Source organism: Micropterus salmoides, unplaced genomic scaffold, assembly GCF_014851395.1.
Source record: "Micropterus salmoides isolate LMB-PRFRI ecotype aquatic unplaced genomic scaffold, ASM1485139v1 Ms_hic_scaffold_3, whole genome shotgun sequence".
NCBI lineage: Eukaryota > Metazoa > Chordata > Actinopteri > Centrarchiformes > Centrarchidae > Micropterus > Micropterus salmoides.
Genome location: NW_024042261.1, coordinates 39,923,548 through 39,939,617, shown reverse-complemented (window position 1 = coordinate 39,939,617; position 16,070 = coordinate 39,923,548). Strand labels below are relative to the sequence as shown.

Genomic DNA, 16,070 nt, shown 5'->3' with positions numbered 1-16,070 from the left:
AGCCTAGCTCCATCAAAAGAGAAATCAGAGTAATTTATAATTTAACTACTTTTTGATTACTTTTCTAAATTTCTACCGATTGCTTTTAACTGTCAAAAGACAGCTTGAGCAGCGCTGCAAAACTAAAACAGAAGGACCAATCAGAAGCCTTTGGACAGCATCGAATTACTAAACACCTGTGGCTGGAAACGACAAAGGAAGATTTTGTGCACATGAAAAACATGCAAAGAAACAAAATCAATATTATTCAACATATAACCGAGCTTTTAACAGAAAATATTCACATGTAAATCCCAACACAATAAGTAACCTGAATTTAATAACACCCATTTATTTTGTGATTAAATTACTGAACTAAATCACATCCGAACATGATCATGTGACCGGTTTATAACCTTGCTCTGAGGATAAAGCTGCTACTCAGTGTCTTGTTATAACAGATTCTCATTACATATTTTCATGTTTACACAAAATCTATATGTTGTTAAATCAAGAAACATTTCTCATTGTAAAATGATAAGTTGGTATGTATTTATAAGAAGAAGCTTCCATATGTGTGCATTGGATTCTAATACCAACATTATTTGTCTTGTTATAATCAATCAAAAGCCGTCTGATCAGAATCAATCAGAAACACATTTATTGCAAGTAGTTTTTACACTTGCAAGGAATTTGTTTTGGCGACAAGGTGCGTTACAACAGATAATACAACAATGGATATAAAGTTGTATAAAAGATTTAGAAATACTGAAATAAAAGATTGATGATTATGATTTATACACATGTTGTACTTTTGTTGTAGAAAGCAATGGCGTCACTTTGTGTTGAAAAGTGGTGGGACAAAATGTCTGAGGTCAGGAGTGTGAGGAAAGTCTTTGGTCACGAGAACAAGACAAGAAGATATTTTAACAGTATTTTGAAGTAATATTTGATGCCAAAATATGTGAGTTGGGGGTCTGGGTTTCTCCCCCAGAAGATTTTTAGCATTAAACTCTTAATTTACTGCATTGTCTTCACCAATTTATGAAGGAAGGAAAACACGAAATTCAGGTGGCAGGTGACAACTCAAAATATAAATAAAATATACTGGAATATAATGCAGTAATAAGTAGCTTTTTTTGTTGCTTAAATTACTTTCCTGGACAAAGCACATTTGTTTCCTCTAGATTTAAATTACATTACATGCTTTCTTATTGTGCAAATAAACCTTTCTCAATGCAATTTCATTTGTTATTTAACATTTCTTATTGCAAGCTGTTTGTCAGAAAGATTTTAACAAATGCTTTCAAAAATTAGTAAGTTATGGGGACAAAATCAGCCATTTCAAAAAGTGGTGGGGACGTGTCCCCAGCGTCCCCAGCGTCCCCAGCGTCCCCAGCGTCCCCAGCGTCCCCAGCGTCCCCAGCGTCCCCAGCGTCCCCGCTGTAAATGACACCTATGGCAGAAAGGAAGCATCAAAGTTTCTGATGGAGAACTCTGTGAAAGCTGATCGCTGCTGCCATCTGCTGGTCCAAACACAGAATGATACGCTAAACTTCATTTACTCTTCATTTATTATTTCTCTCACAGTTTGTAAGAGGAGTTTGAGTCACACATTTATAAACAAACCTAACTGTTTCTGAACCAATCAGAACTCAAAATACAGTACACTACATCCATCCATCCATCGCCAACCGCTTATCCTGCGTACAGGAGTCCACTATATATGTGTATTAATTATATATTACTATATGGACAAAACTACTGGGACACATACACATTACTTTTATGACATCTCATTCTGAATCCACAGGCATTAATACGGAGTGGGTTCCCCTTTGCAGCTCTAACAGCTTCCACTCTTCTGGAAAGTTTGCTTACAAGATGTTGGAGGTCTCCGTTCTAGTTCATCCCAAAGGCGTTGGATAGGGTTAAGGTCAGGGCTCTGAGTGGGCCAAACTGGGAAAACCATTTCTTTATGGAGCTGGCTTTGTGCACGTTGTCATATAGAAACAGGAAAACTGCTGTAGCGTTAAGATTTCCCTTAACGAAGACTACACCACAAAACAGCCCCCACCAAAAGTAGTAGGACATGGATGTCCCATTACTTTTGTTCATATGTTGAGTTTTTTAAAGATTAACGTTACATACGAGCCTGATGTCATGTAACATACTTATTTGAACCGCGTCTTCAAAGGGCGTTTCAGACGGACGCTGAACGGTGACGCTTGTATCTGACGCCCTGGGATGAGCTGATTAGCCACCGTATTAGCAGACCTGTCAACCAATCAGTGGAGTTTTCTCCCAGAGGCCAAGGGAAGCCAGGCTTCCTCTGCGTTTATCATTTTAATAAAAACCCAATGTTTATAGTTTTGATAAATCTTACGTGCTGTTGTGGTCATCTCTTCCCCATTTCTTAATATCTTACAGTAAGTGAAACAGCGCCCCTCTGAATGCAGCGCGTTGGATGTGTGTGAAGCAAATCACAGCACGCGTCATTCGGACGAAATAACGGGAGCTGTTAGCAGCTGGTGCAGTTATGGAGGGTGGAGATTTGGAGTTCATAGTTTAACTAAACTACCACTACAGCAGCAATTTAAGATCAAATCTGGTGGAAGACCAACGCCAAAACTGGAGCTGTGTGTGGAGAGGAAAAAGGGGGTTCGGACATTCAACGAGGAAAACTAGATCCGTACTGAGAGGCTAGCTGGTAGCACAAACTTCGACTGACTCTGTTGTTGCGGAGGAACTAAAAGCCAGTAGGACTTTCTATAACTTGGTTATTGACCACTTCCTTTTCAGAGAGGGGGAGTGAAATGTCTCCTCCTCCTCTCTCTGAACTTAACTGTGTGCGATTTCTGATGTGGTTATATTGTTTGTTTTGCTTGCCTGGATGTAACTGTGAATGAACAGTCCGCTGCAGTAACCTGATTGTTTTTAGTGCGGTTGAGTACACATAGATAACGAGCACCACAGACAGCACCTGCCTCGGGGCCCTGGGCCAGACCACCTGAATAATACTCTGGTCTGGCACTCGTTATTTGGCCGAGCATTAAATAAGAAGCATGTAGGCCTACACTGCAAAAAGTGAGCTCTCAAAAACAAGCGAAAAAACATTAAAATGTGGGAAATATTACTTAAAATAAGCAAAATTATCTGCCAACAGAACAAGAATATTTCACTTGCTACTTAAAGCCAAAAAAACTTAAACCAAGTGAAATTCTCCAACATAAAAGCCGCCTGGTAAGAAGAAATATCTTGTCAGACAAAAAACAAGTATGTTTTGCCTTCAATTAAGATAATTAATCTTATTTAGATTTTAGTTTTTGCAGTGTGTGATACATGCACCACTGCTACTATGCAAATGTCTTCAGTCGTCTTCTGGTCGAGTTTGTGAATGATTCTTTTATTCTTAACTGTAGCCTATTGGTACTGTGCACTATAAGCAGTTATTACTGTATCATTCTCAGAAACGAACACCAAAACAATCAGACTGAAAAGAAGGATGATGCAGTTACATAATGAATAAACAGTGAATTTGTCCTCCTTTGGAGCTGTTGAAAGGTGTGTTTGTAGTTTCTCTGCTTCCGGTCTTTGTTTATTGAGGTGATCTTTGGCATGAATGTGTGTGAATCCCTGCTTTACAAACAGCATCTCTGTGTCTAGAAAGCATCCTCCGGCTGCACAGAAGTTGTAGGTTGCATCATTTCCTCCGCAGCCTGTTCCTCTGCCTCGCCGACTGACTGGTTTCTGCAGCAGGGGAACATCCTGCAGATCGTCTGTCTGAACGGCGCGTAGAGGTAGAAGAAGAGCAGGGGGTCGAAGCAGAGGTGCAGCACGCTCAGCAGCAGCGTCCACTCCTTCCCCAGAAACAGCTGCCTCCTGGTCTGGCAGTCTGTGATGACTTTGGTCTGGGCCAACGTGTACGGCGTCCGGACGACGTGGTAGGGCACGAAGCTGACAATGTAGGCCAACGCCACGGCCGTCACATTCCCCGCTGCCTGCCTGGCGTCGACCCAGAGTTTGGGATCCTTGCGACTGCCCAGGAGTCTTTTGAGAGCCAGACCGCAGGAGACGAGCACGGCGATGGAGGCGTTGAGGAACAGAGCCGTGCAGAGGAAGATGGTCAGGGCGTGCCAGTGGAGGCCGATGTCCGTCTTCAGAGATGAACAGCTGAGGTACCGCTGCTCCTGCAGAGGCGAACAAACAAACTTTTAATCTCGGTCACTTCATTACAAACATCAGCTGAGACAAACGGACGCCATGATGAGGAGCAGTCGAAGCTGTTCCAAGTTTCAAGTTGAAGCAGTTGTAGAAGAATTAGAAGTAACTGTTGTTGCAGGAGCAGCAGCGGTCTAGAGAGGACCCCCCCCCCCAGGTTTTATACATATTGATAGACAGACCTAAACCTGCAGCAATGCAACAGGACCCTACCAGACCTGATGAGACTGGATATGATTTGGACCTGACCTGCCTCTTGTTCTAGGTCAGGTCTTGAGTCAAGAAGCAGTAGCAGCCTTAGTAATAGCAGCAGATGTATTACAGTACCTTTACTTCCTGAGTGGGCAGAACCATGTTGGGCACCATGATGAGCAGCAGCAGCAGCCAGACGACCAGCGTCAGCAGCCGGGAGAAGCCGACCTCCTGCAGCCGCAGAGAGCGCAGAGAGTGGCAGTCCTGCAGCAGAAGAGACAAATCGACACTGACTCACATCGTGGGTTAAAGTTCATACCTCCGCGGTGAAGCTGTGTTCCTGCGTAGCCTTACCTGCATGTAGCGGTCAATTATGATGAAGGCGAGGAAGGCGATGGATGCGTAGAGGCTGATGTAGATGGTGACGGCGCTGGCCTGGCAGTGGAACACCATAAGGCTCCACGACGCCGACCCGAGGTCATAAAGGATCTTAAAGGGCAGCGCGAGCAGCAGCAGCAGGTCGGCCACCAGCAGGTTGACCAGGTAGACGCTGGCGTTCTGCTGCTGCAGAACCACAAACGGACACACCTTTAAAAACCGCAACTAACATCCCGCTTACACCTCACTTCACCTTCTCTCATCTCACTTTAGGTCAGGCTGTCTCATCTGAATTTATCCGAACATCCAGTCCCAGTCCTACCGTGGCTCGGGGGCTGCGGATGAAGGCCCACACGGACAGCAGGTTTCCAGGCAGACTGATGACGAAGATGAGGATGTAGAGGACAACGAAAGGTCCCATCTGGTCGTTGACGATGCACTGCTTCTCCTCACCAGATCCTCCACCGCTGAAGTTGGAGGAAGGAGGCATCATCGAGAGCTTCGGTGCTCACCTGGAGCTGACACACAAGAAAGGAAAAATCCTCGACGCTGCGCTTAAAGAAAAGCAAACACAGGGAGCTGCAGGTGCGATGTTGTGCTTACTGTGGAGCGACTGGAGGATGTCTGAATCTTCAGCAGCTGCTCAGATTGTGGTTCAGATGTCACAGTCTGGTTCAGAGCAGAGGCCTGTGGGAAGGAAACCCACACTGAAAATCTAATTCGGCCTCGGGTTCCTAGAAGAACACAAAATGTTTCCTGTTAGTCAATAAAACACTTTTGGTCAGTTCACCTGAGATATTTATTTCTGCATTCATATTTTTGTCTGAGCTCTTCTCGCTGGTGTTAAGTGGTCAGGCGTGCACCAACCAGTGACGGATGTTTGCAGATCTTTCAGATCTGTCGATCACACCGCAGTCTGCTGCTGAGCTCGCTGGGAAACTCTTAATCACTAATGTCTAATGATGGTTTTTAATAACATTCAGTGTTATAGAGAAATACTCGATGGATTTGAAACCACATTTAAGATCAAGGAACGTCTGGGAAACAGTAACACTGTCGGAGTGACCGCTTTTCCGGACGGAGCTTCTTAATTTAATATATTGACATTTACTGCAAATACTTTAACAGACTCAACAAACTGATCCAAGACCAGTGAGGTTGTGGGGGCGGAGCTGGACTCTCTGTCGGTGGTGTCAGAGAGGAGGATGCTGTCCAAACTACATGTCATCATGGACAGTGTCTCCCACCCGCTCCATGACGTGCTAATCAAACACAGGAGCACTTTCAGTGCAAGACCCATTCCCCCAAAATGCACCACAGAGCGCAGGAAGTCCTTCCCGCCTGTGGCCATCAAGCTTTATAACTCCTCCCTCTAAGTGTCTGACACACGGACACATATTATCTATTTTCGTGTTCTCTGCTGATGTTCATCCATTGGTCCTTTTTGGTTCACCATAATAATTCTTAATAATGTAAATATTGTACATACCCACACTCCTTTATATTTATACTGATATTTATATTCTCTTTATCTATCGACCTTTTATTGCTATTTCTATTGCTTATGCCTTGACAAATGTGAAAAAGAATTTCCCCTCGGGGATCAATAAAGTATTTCTTATTCTGATTGTGATATCCTGATTCCTGTTCCTTTTTAGACCGGTTCCTTCCACCAGCCTCTGTTTTCAGTTCATTTTATGCAAATCAACTTGCAGAAATTTAATTCCTGCTGCAGACAGATGATTGTCAGTTCCACTATCTTCATCAGAGCATGGGCTGTTTGAAAACTCTCATTGTTGTTGTCCAGTTGTAACCTAGAAGTTCATCGTTCATGAAGAGACATACTCATACTTAAGTACTTAAGGAACCATGTTTGACTGATAAAAACAAAGTCAATAGCTACTGAAAGTCTTTTAACATTTTCTTTTATCTGCTTGTTTTATGGATCGTCTGTGCAGGAAAGGAACAGCAGCATTGTTAAAATCTGCTCCGGGATCACTGGAGTCCAGCTGACAGACCCGAGCCAGCAGGTGGTCCAGAAATGAGAATTTGATTTATTAAAATCAAAAACTTACATATAGTCACTTTAACAAGTACATTCATTTTGAAAGTCTAACCAGACGTTACATATTTATTATTGCTAACTTGACCGCGAAACCCTAAACGTCACAAAATGACACTAAAGGGTACCCAGGGCGCTAACAAGTGATGCCAAGCCACTATAACCATGAGTCTATATGTGACCAGTTGGGAGTGAGAATGTGATAAAAACAACAGTGAGCAGCTGTGAACAGGAACTGAGCACTTTTTATTAAATGTAGAGGTGTTTTTAAAGATTTACACCTTTAGGAGGAACTAACGTGCTTAGATCTGAGAACCACAGACAGGAAGTCAGACAGACCTGAGAGACTGGCTGACATGTGGGTTCTGCTGTGCACATGAGATATGATTGCATAAAGAAACCTTATAGTTTAACAAAGTGAAACAGGGATCACTTTTAAAAAATAATAAAACAGTGCTGGTGGACTTCTCGCTTCTTGCTAATCTAAAAAGTAACTGGTAACCACAGCTGTCAGATTCTCGTAGTGGAGCAGGAAGCACAATATTTCCCTCAGAAACGCAGTGTAAAAGTGGCATTTACGTTACTACTAGTATCTCAGAATTGTACTTAAAGCTGCGACAGGCAGCACTGGAGAAACCAACAACACACAGCTAGATTCTCCCTTCAGGCCTCCTCCAAAGCTACTTCCCCAAAACACATGTTCATGAGCAGTGAGTGCAGGCAGGTAGAAAGGTAGGTCAGCAGGCAGGCAACAAGAAATGCTTCTGAAATACATCACCTGATCCAGCTTTAACGTCCTGCACTTGAGTCAGGGGCGAAGGTACAGACAGTGCAGCTGCACTGGGGCCCGTGACGGCTGCGGCCCCGCCAAGTTTCGGGTTGGTTTTTGTCAGTTACATGGTAAAAACGCACAGCCCCCTCAGTCAGCTGTACACTCCCAATTCACAACTGTTTTTCTCTTCAAACTATGTAGACGCCGGCGATCAAGAGCTATATATACACTCTTATGTGCATTTCCCTCTTTGCCGTGGTGTCTGACACCAAAGTCTTCTGTGGGTAAAACTACTGACTGCAGTAAAGTAAACAGTGAAATGTCACAAAATTGTTTCCACAGATTCAACAGAATGAATATTTTCTTATTTTCTTTGCTATTCGTGTCATATAGCCCACATGTGCAGTGATGATTGCTGGGTAATATGTAAATGAATGCCCATTCTTAAGTTTCTATTTGATCGTGTGACAAGAAGACAAGACTACAGAAACCAGGTGAAATGCAAAATCTGACAAGTGGACTAGCAGAGCACACGTGCAAGCTAGAAGTCCTGCCATTCAAACATTGTTTCAAGAAGAGACCGGAGAGGAATGAACAGGAGCAGAGGGTCGCACAGCTCCCAGATAAGATTGTTTTGGATTACTGAGGACAGGCCTACCTGTTTAATTGTGTGGATGTGCTTGTGGGTATTAAACTGTGTGCGACGCTTACTGTTACTGTTACGACCTCTGACACATATAGCAACTGTAAGTCGCTTTGGGTAAAAGTGTCAGCTAAATGTTAGAAAGAAATCAATTTAAGGAGCTTTAAATTAAATATTTACTGCATGTTAAACCGAGGCAAAACGAGTAAACGTGGTACATAAATTTGCCTATATAGGGTTCCCTTCTGGACACAAACGCAGTGTGTGCATGTGTGCCTCGTAACGGTGTAGCCCAAGGGCCCGTTGTTACTACCATACGTTATGTATGTATGTTTCACTGAACCACAGCAGATAAAACACGATTCAAACCATGTGGAATAAAAACGACAAACAACAAACAGAAAACACTGACCCACGCTGAGCTGAAGTGCGCTGGATTCGTCTTGTTGGATGTGCAGGAGCTCCTGCAACCTCATTGTTGAAAAGCAGGATGTGACAGACAGACGTAGGTGAGCTGAGCTACTGTGCAAACTCTGTGGTCAAAAGCAAACCTGCCTGCAGCAGGAAGTCGTGAATCAGGAAACTTTCACTCGTTGAACCCTGACACAAAGCAGTGACTTTCCTCAAACATCATTCACACACTTTCCACTCACGACGATATGCAAATGTTTAAACAGGTAAAATGATCCTCTGCTCTATCAGATCACCGACGCAAGAATCACGGTGATGCTGGAACTTGTGGCCTGTGTTTCAGGAGTAAACCTCAATCAAACATTTCTTGCCAGCTGGCAGATCGCCGCGGGTTAAAGGTGACAACTTGACAGACTGAGGGCCAGTTAAGCAGAAAGGTGTGTGAATGGACGGGAAGGGATGAACGGTGTAGGCAGGATTTAGACAACGTAAAGTGTAGACGTTCGAAGAGCGTGGGAGGATGTCATGGATCAGCAACATGCAGTCTCTCTCTCACTGTCTGACTTCCTGTCTATGGCTGTCAGACCTGAGCCCGTTAGTTCCTCCTGAAGATTTAAATCTTTAAAAGCACATCACAGATCATAGTTTCAATTGAGGAAAAAAATGGGGCTCAGTTCCTAAATCAGCTCCTCGCTGTGGTTTTTATCAAGCGAACAGGATCTGTTCAACACGCTTTCACACACAACACGTCACACATGGACGCTTGGTTAAGATAGTTGGGGGTTTTTTTCACGTGAAGGGCTCTGCGGTCGCATTTGCAAGAATAAATATTGTGACAGTTTGACTCTTAATTTATTTATGTCTGTGGTGCCAGTCTGATCCCCCTCCTGACATATAAGATACTCAGTTTTTTTGTTTATGCCACTCTCACCATCACTGTTTCCAGTTACTGCCATCAGCCAGACGATATAAAGTTCCACTGGTCCAGAAAAACATTTACAAGAAACAATATGCAACGTCTAGTTAGACTTAAACATCGCAATTTGGTTAGATTTAGGCAACAGAACTACTTGGTTAGGTTTAGGAAATGATCAGCCCGTCCATCCGTTGTCTTTACCCGCCTATCCATGCAGGGTTGCTGGAGCCAATCCCAGCTGACATCAGGCGAGAGGCGGGGTGCACCCTGGACAGGTCGGCGGTCCAACATAGGGCCCACAGAAAAGAACAACCACTCATACTCACGTTCACACCTAAGGGCAATTTACCATGAACCCATCTGCCTGCATGTCTTTGGATGGTGAGAGGAAGCCGGAGCACCTGGTTTGAACCCACACGGGGAGAACATGCAAACTCCCAGTTAATCTGATATGCTAGCCCTTTTATAAATTTAATTTAATTTTTATTTGTGCAGGTTGTGTCATATTTTAATGTTGTTGTTTTTAACTGCTATAATTTGAATGTTTTTTCTTTCTGTGAAAGCACTTTGTACTGTGTGCTAAACAAATAAAGTTTACGTTATATAATTACATATTTTATATCTGCTTTAATGTTAATGCACATTTAAAATGGTTTCCATATGTTTCCATAAGGTATTGGCTGTTATTATATTAATGTTATGTTTCATTTTATTTGTGGTTTTCGATGAAACGGTTTCAGCACATTTTACATTTATTCATTTATTCATCGCCTCTGGAGGAGTTAAGTGTCTTGCTCAGGGACACATTGATGTTTGGATTCGAACCCGGGTTTCTCACATCAAAGGTATGTGTCTTATCCACTGCACCATCACCCCCCCATATATAAGTATTTTTTACACTTGTTGTTGGATGTGTCACAGTGAGGAGTCAAACGCGGGTCTCTCACATCAAGGGCATGTGTCTTATCCTCTCCGCCATCGCCACCCCACCACATTTCAACAACTCCGTGATGATTTCGGTCTCTATATTATCGTGAAATGAAATTTTCATACTGTTTGATCTGTGGGAGTGAGGTTGGATATGCTGGGGAAACGTATTCAGCGGCAGATAATTGGAGTATTTGGGGCAGCAGGACGGCGTTTGAGGGACTGAGTCAGAATAAATTAAATAACATGTGACCCAGTGCAGCAGGGAGGCTCACTGATGGGTTTAATGGTTTCTGGACAACAATGGAGCTCAATGGCTCAGAGGAAGAAGAGACTTCGGCCATTGAATAAACATTAAAATATGAAGGTTTGACTTGGATATAAAACAGTTTGTACAGGTAAGAACAATAAACCAGAAACCATTTTCCATTTTCAGACAGACAGATGAAAAAAACCTTGAGTAACAGATTGCACTGACTCACAGGCGGTGGGGGAACAGCTACTTAACAGGAAGTGACATCAGGACTTCAGCTTTCTATGGAAATGAAGGTATCTCTGGGCCTTTCCGAAAATGCTTGCTCCTCCCTCTCCCTACCTACTTCCACTCCGTTCATGCGGAGAGTCCGCATGAGCGCCATCCCAAACCAGCGAGGGCGCAGTGGGAGTGGGTTGTTAAACCCTCCAGTGCTTGTTGAAGGTGTACTGCTGCACGAGGGGGGACCTTTCTTTCAATATGAGTCCCCTGTTAACATGAAGGATTTTTAAATTCGGAAACCACTCTAACATTTCATATCACCATTCACAGGTTATCAACTCAGCCCACAGTTAGGCTGTACTGTGTTTGATTAAGAAATGCTCTTGTCTGATCGACATTACCACTGTTTATTTTATTGAATCGTATTAATCCAAAAGTAAATAGCCTACATTACACAACAGAATAATAGAAGATGACACAACGAGATACACGGGGGGATCAAGTTACAAGCAACAAAGAACAATCATTAAGTCTTTATGCATTCTACGTTTTAAATTCTTCAGACTATATAATGTTTCAATATAATGTTTGATTTCTTTTGTAATGTTGTATTTGTGAATGTTTTTTTTAAATAAGATAAAGAGGTTCAAATAGGCTTTTCTTTTATAGTCAATATCAATCTTTCCATAAAAGAATATATTTATTTTTTCGTAAATATCTAAATCTAAATGTATTTTAAATTAATTATTTTAAGTCTAAATAAACTATAAAATACAGCCACCACGTTATTTTTCAAAATAAACTGTATTTTTATGATTTAAATATACTTTTCCAAACTGCCATGAAATCACTTTGCAAAAACGTCTGTCTATCATTAATGACATTAATGCACAGGTGTGTACATTTAACGAGTTACACCAACCCGTTCTCACTCACAAGTCGTCACATATGGACACGTGGTCAAGAGCCATAGTTGCAAGTTACCTAAATTGACGTAGGTGACGTTAGTTAGTTAACTGACATAGTTATTTTAACCCAAACCATGATCTTTTCTTAACCTTAACCAAGTAGTTTTGTTGCCTAAACCCAACCAAGTACTTTAATAACGCGCTGTTTCAAAATGGCGATGTTTCGAAACACTAGCGTTTTATTTTGAAAGTCTTAACTTTACCAGAAGTTGTATATTTGTGGTTGCTAACTTGACCGCGGAGCCCTAAACGTCAATAAATGACGCAAAAGGTCTACCCAGGTCGTTAAAAGGCGACGCCAAAGGTCCTTGACCAAGCGTCAATATGTGACGAGTCGGGAGTGAGAACGTGTTGGTGACGGCGTCTCGTGGCATCAGGGGCGCACAGACATATTTTGGGGGAGGGACTTAAGTGAAAAAAGGATACTTCTCATAATCATTTAATTTTAAAAATGTTTAAAACAAAACACTCAAATAACAAGTATATTAACACAACTCTGACTTCTTTACCAATTTATTTTAATTCCCAGTCACGCAATTGTTTCATACTCGGCAGATTTCTGCGAGATAATCATGCAGTTAACGCAGAGACTGTGGTCGTCTTTAGGATTCACACACACAATGACTGATGAATCCACATGTGAGGGAGGACTGGCTGTGTCATGTAAAGATCTATCAGCATAGTTAAGGATAGTTTTTACGTGAGGAGCCTACGATCAACATTATGAAGTCATTGTTTAAAGCAGGACACTTTTTTACGTAGTAGTCAATTTTAAGATTTTGGACTAGTTGGCTTTCTTGTATTTTAATTTAATAGAAAGAAAACTTCCAAAATACACATTTAAATGTTTGTTTCAAGTCTACTCTCAGACCCTTGTCTGTTTGCATCTGTAGATTTCTTCTAAATTAACCAAACAAGCTAATCTGCATATTTAAACATAACATTTCAGCGTTCTCACTCGTTTGCCATAACAGTATATATTTATATATCAGGGTCTCCGCAGGGTCTTAAAAAGTCTTAAAAGGTGATAAATCAATTTTGCGAAAATTAAGGCTTTTAAAAAGTATTAAAGTATTAATCACCATTTAACAAGGTATTACATTTTGAAGATATGTTTTTCAACATGAAAATCCTGTTTGCTAAAAGTGTGGGTGAACGTACACGTCTGTGTTTCACAGGAAATCTGACCAGTCCTTCACATAGAAAACCGTTGGCTCATACAGGCTGTTATAGGCAACTGGGAAAGTTGGTTAATGCCTCAGTTTTTAGGTGGCGTTAAAACCTGATGACATATAGGCAATAAATATATTTAAATTCCTTTTAAAAACTCAAAAATGTCCCTTGTACTACCTAAAGAAGGTTTAGTCCCCTTGGGGTTAGAGTCCCTAAAGGGGGGGATAGAGAGGGAGATGGGGAATCAAAGGAGTAAAATAACCAAAGGTGGGAGGCCTGCCTGTTTTTATTTTCTATTTAACTTTTAAACCTTTTTATATTTCCCTGTTGCTTTTATGTTTCATGTAAAGCACTTTGAATTACCTTGTTGTTGAAATGTACGATACAAATAAATTTTAAAGGTGTGTGGCTGATTTAATTGGTTTGCTCAAAGTGCTCAAATATGTTGAAAAAGTCTTGAAAAGGTCTTAAAAAGGTTTTGAATTTTATTTCAAGATTCCTGTATATACCCTGTATATATTAGTGTTGTCCCCGACTAAGGATTTACATAGTCGAATCAGAATCGCCAAGTTCTGCCTATAGTCGGCTGTCGAATCGTGTGTTTTCCTGCGCGGTGATTGCGAGGTGAAGCTAAACTGAGGCTTATTGTTGACCATTTTCTCTCTCTTTCTCCCGCTCTCGCTTCTGCCATTCACCGGTCTTGTGCAGAGTTTTTGCCGTGCTGCACAGCTGCCTGCATGTCGCTGTTCCTCGCAGGGCTATTTCAAGTAGCGGCTGTTTAAAAACAAGTTCATCAACGGTGATGAATTATAATAAGTCCTGCGAGGTGCCGACAACTCGGCACAACACCGGTGAAGCTGTGGCTCCATCTCTTCAGCAAGTGTTCTTCTTGCCACTGCACACATTCACGCTACGCCTACATGCGCAATGACGGGTCGTTTATTTACGCACTTTAAAAACATTTATTGGAAGTTTTTTTTTTCTTTTTACATGATTATTTACAGTATTAAACGTTGTAACAGGCTGTATATTAACTTATTGGGAGAAAACTGGTAGTTCTATGTAAAATCAGACGTTGAGCTCCCCCATATTGCCAAAATGGCGTGATCCTTGGGTAAGTGTTGTTGCAATACTTGTGTGTTCATGATGCGCAGTTCATAATTTCTCTCATAATTTCATGTAATAAATAAGTAATTAATTTAACGTAAAGTTAAAAATATAATGCATGTTTAAGAGCTAATGGGTAAAATAGGCAGCTGAATAGGATGTGATCAACAGTGTATTTAGTCCACTTTCAAGGGACTTTAAAGGATTTAATAACCTCTTTTCACGACAAGCGGCCAACGAGGTATTTTACCACTTCGTCTTTATGAAGCTAGACGTTGTTTGTATTTTCTTCTGCTAAGGTATGTACTGTAGAATGCACTGATACATGTGTACTGTGTTCATTTATAAATGTGGTTCTCACCGCGTAAACAAATCGTGGACGTGTCAGAGAGACCAGACGTGCCCACAGTAACAAACGCCCGTTTCAAAGAACCGACCGGTGTCGTTGCGAAGCTTTGACTGTGAGATTGAGTCGAATTAGGCTCCGCCCATCGACGCATCAAATCTTCGACTATTTGGGGTCAGCCCTAATTTATATATACGGAAAAAACGTCATCAACACTTTTTTGTGCAAACTGAAAGTAGCAAAGCTGAAAGTAGCAAAGCTGAAAGTAGCAAAGCTGACGCTAACTGTGAGGGTCAGATAGCTAGCTAGAACATTACGTAAACTGGTTAACAAACTAGCCAAAGCTGCTGAAACGAACACTAAAACTTAACAGAAACTGTTAAATTGAAGGAGTCTGTGCTAAAAATGGATGAAAATCTGGCAACATACACATCAATTTCTGTTCTGATCTCAACAAGCCTGGGCAATTTAAACTGAGCAGGCACCAATCAGAGGCAGCGTTTTATTGACGTCATCCATAGACGTTTTTACAGTATTTTAACACTAAAGTATTTTGATACAAAAGATGAAGTTATATATTAAATACATGTATCATAAATACTGCTTATCCCTGCTTGTCCATAGTTGTTATACACTGTCAAAAATGTAAAATATTTCATCATAGATCTTGTTCTCAAAGGAAGCATTTTATTTAGTTTTAGTCAGCTAATACTTTTTATTACAGTTTTCACTGACAAAATGAACAGTGCTCTGATCTGAGTGCTTTCAGGCGCCTCTTGTTTCGGGAAGCAACGTTCTCATTCATGTTTGTCATAGACAACGTGAGGAGGACAGTTGGAGCTCTTCAGCTTTTATTGGCATGAAACTCTCCTGGTTGAATCTTCAAAGGTTCAAGCTGTCCTTCCTTCAAACTGTCAAGCTTTGACCTGTATTTGATTTTAATTACTTGTTATTTCAGTCAAGCTGTGAGTGAAGAAGGATCTTCCATCGTGAGTATATTTCAACATCAGTCTGTAAAGGTTTAAATTAAAATAAACCTGAAGGAGACCTTACCTCTTGTGTCGCCCTCTCTGTGGACTTACGCAGTCCTCTCACAGGTCCTCAGACCACGTGTTGGATACCAGAGGACTGGCCGGGCTTCGAGCTTCTCCTCAGGTCCTCGGGGTACGTTTGATTTGGTTCACTGGCGAGGTTCATGTGATCGGGCTGCGGAAGCTGCAGACGGATGGAAGGTGTTTTCTTGACAGTTAGCAGCATGTTGCTGTCGTCAGTCTGACCACAGGCCACGCCTCCCCGCAACACACACACAGGCAGCTGTTAAAGGTCTTTCCACTAACTGAGTGATGAATAAGTTTAGTTTCAAAATGAGTGTATGTCACATATGATTTAAAGTAACAGACCGACGGTTGCTTGAACTGAATGAGACTTCTGCTTTCTCTGACATGTTCGGGGGGGGGGGGGGGGGCAGTGTGAATGGTTGTGACCAAGTGTGACATATGA

General features: G+C 41.8%; 1 protein-coding gene across 2 annotated transcripts; it reads right to left on the bottom strand.

Annotated features, from left to right (window-relative positions):
• Nucleotides 1–309: 309 nt before the first annotated feature.
• On the bottom strand, nucleotides 310–15,762 carry gpr171 (G protein-coupled receptor 171). Of its 2 annotated transcripts, none has more exons than XM_038694156.1 (6): nucleotides 15,624–15,762; nucleotides 5,374–5,504; nucleotides 5,093–5,288; nucleotides 4,747–4,956; nucleotides 4,528–4,656; nucleotides 310–4,169 (listed from the first exon to the last, which is right to left on the bottom strand). In XM_038694156.1, the coding sequence occupies exons 3-6, from the start codon at nucleotides 5,261–5,263 to the stop codon at nucleotides 3,642–3,644; spliced, it is 1,038 nt and encodes a 345-aa protein (XP_038550084.1). In that variant the 5' UTR covers nucleotides 5,264–5,288; nucleotides 5,374–5,504; nucleotides 15,624–15,762; the 3' UTR covers nucleotides 310–3,641. The 2 variants fall into 2 exon arrangements, with proteins under 2 accessions (XP_038550084.1, XP_038550085.1); XM_038694157.1 differs by lacking the exon at nucleotides 15,624–15,762 and adding an exon at nucleotides 8,660–8,813.
• Between the last annotated feature and the right edge of the window lie 308 nt (nucleotides 15,763–16,070).

Bases quoted from the DNA above. Each gene is read 5' to 3' on its own strand.
- gpr171 (XM_038694156.1), bottom strand. From the start codon at position 5,263: ATGATGCCTCCTTCCTCCAACTTCAGCGGTGGAGGATCTGGTGAGGAG. The intron at 4,657-4,746 runs GTAAGGCTACGC...CTTCTGCTGCAG, and splicing joins TAATTGACCGCTACATGCAG to GACTGCCACTCTCTGCGCTC. The intron at 4,170-4,527 runs GTACTGTAATAC...TCGCCTCTGCAG, and splicing joins TGCCCACTCAGGAAGTAAAG to GAGCAGCGGTACCTCAGCTG.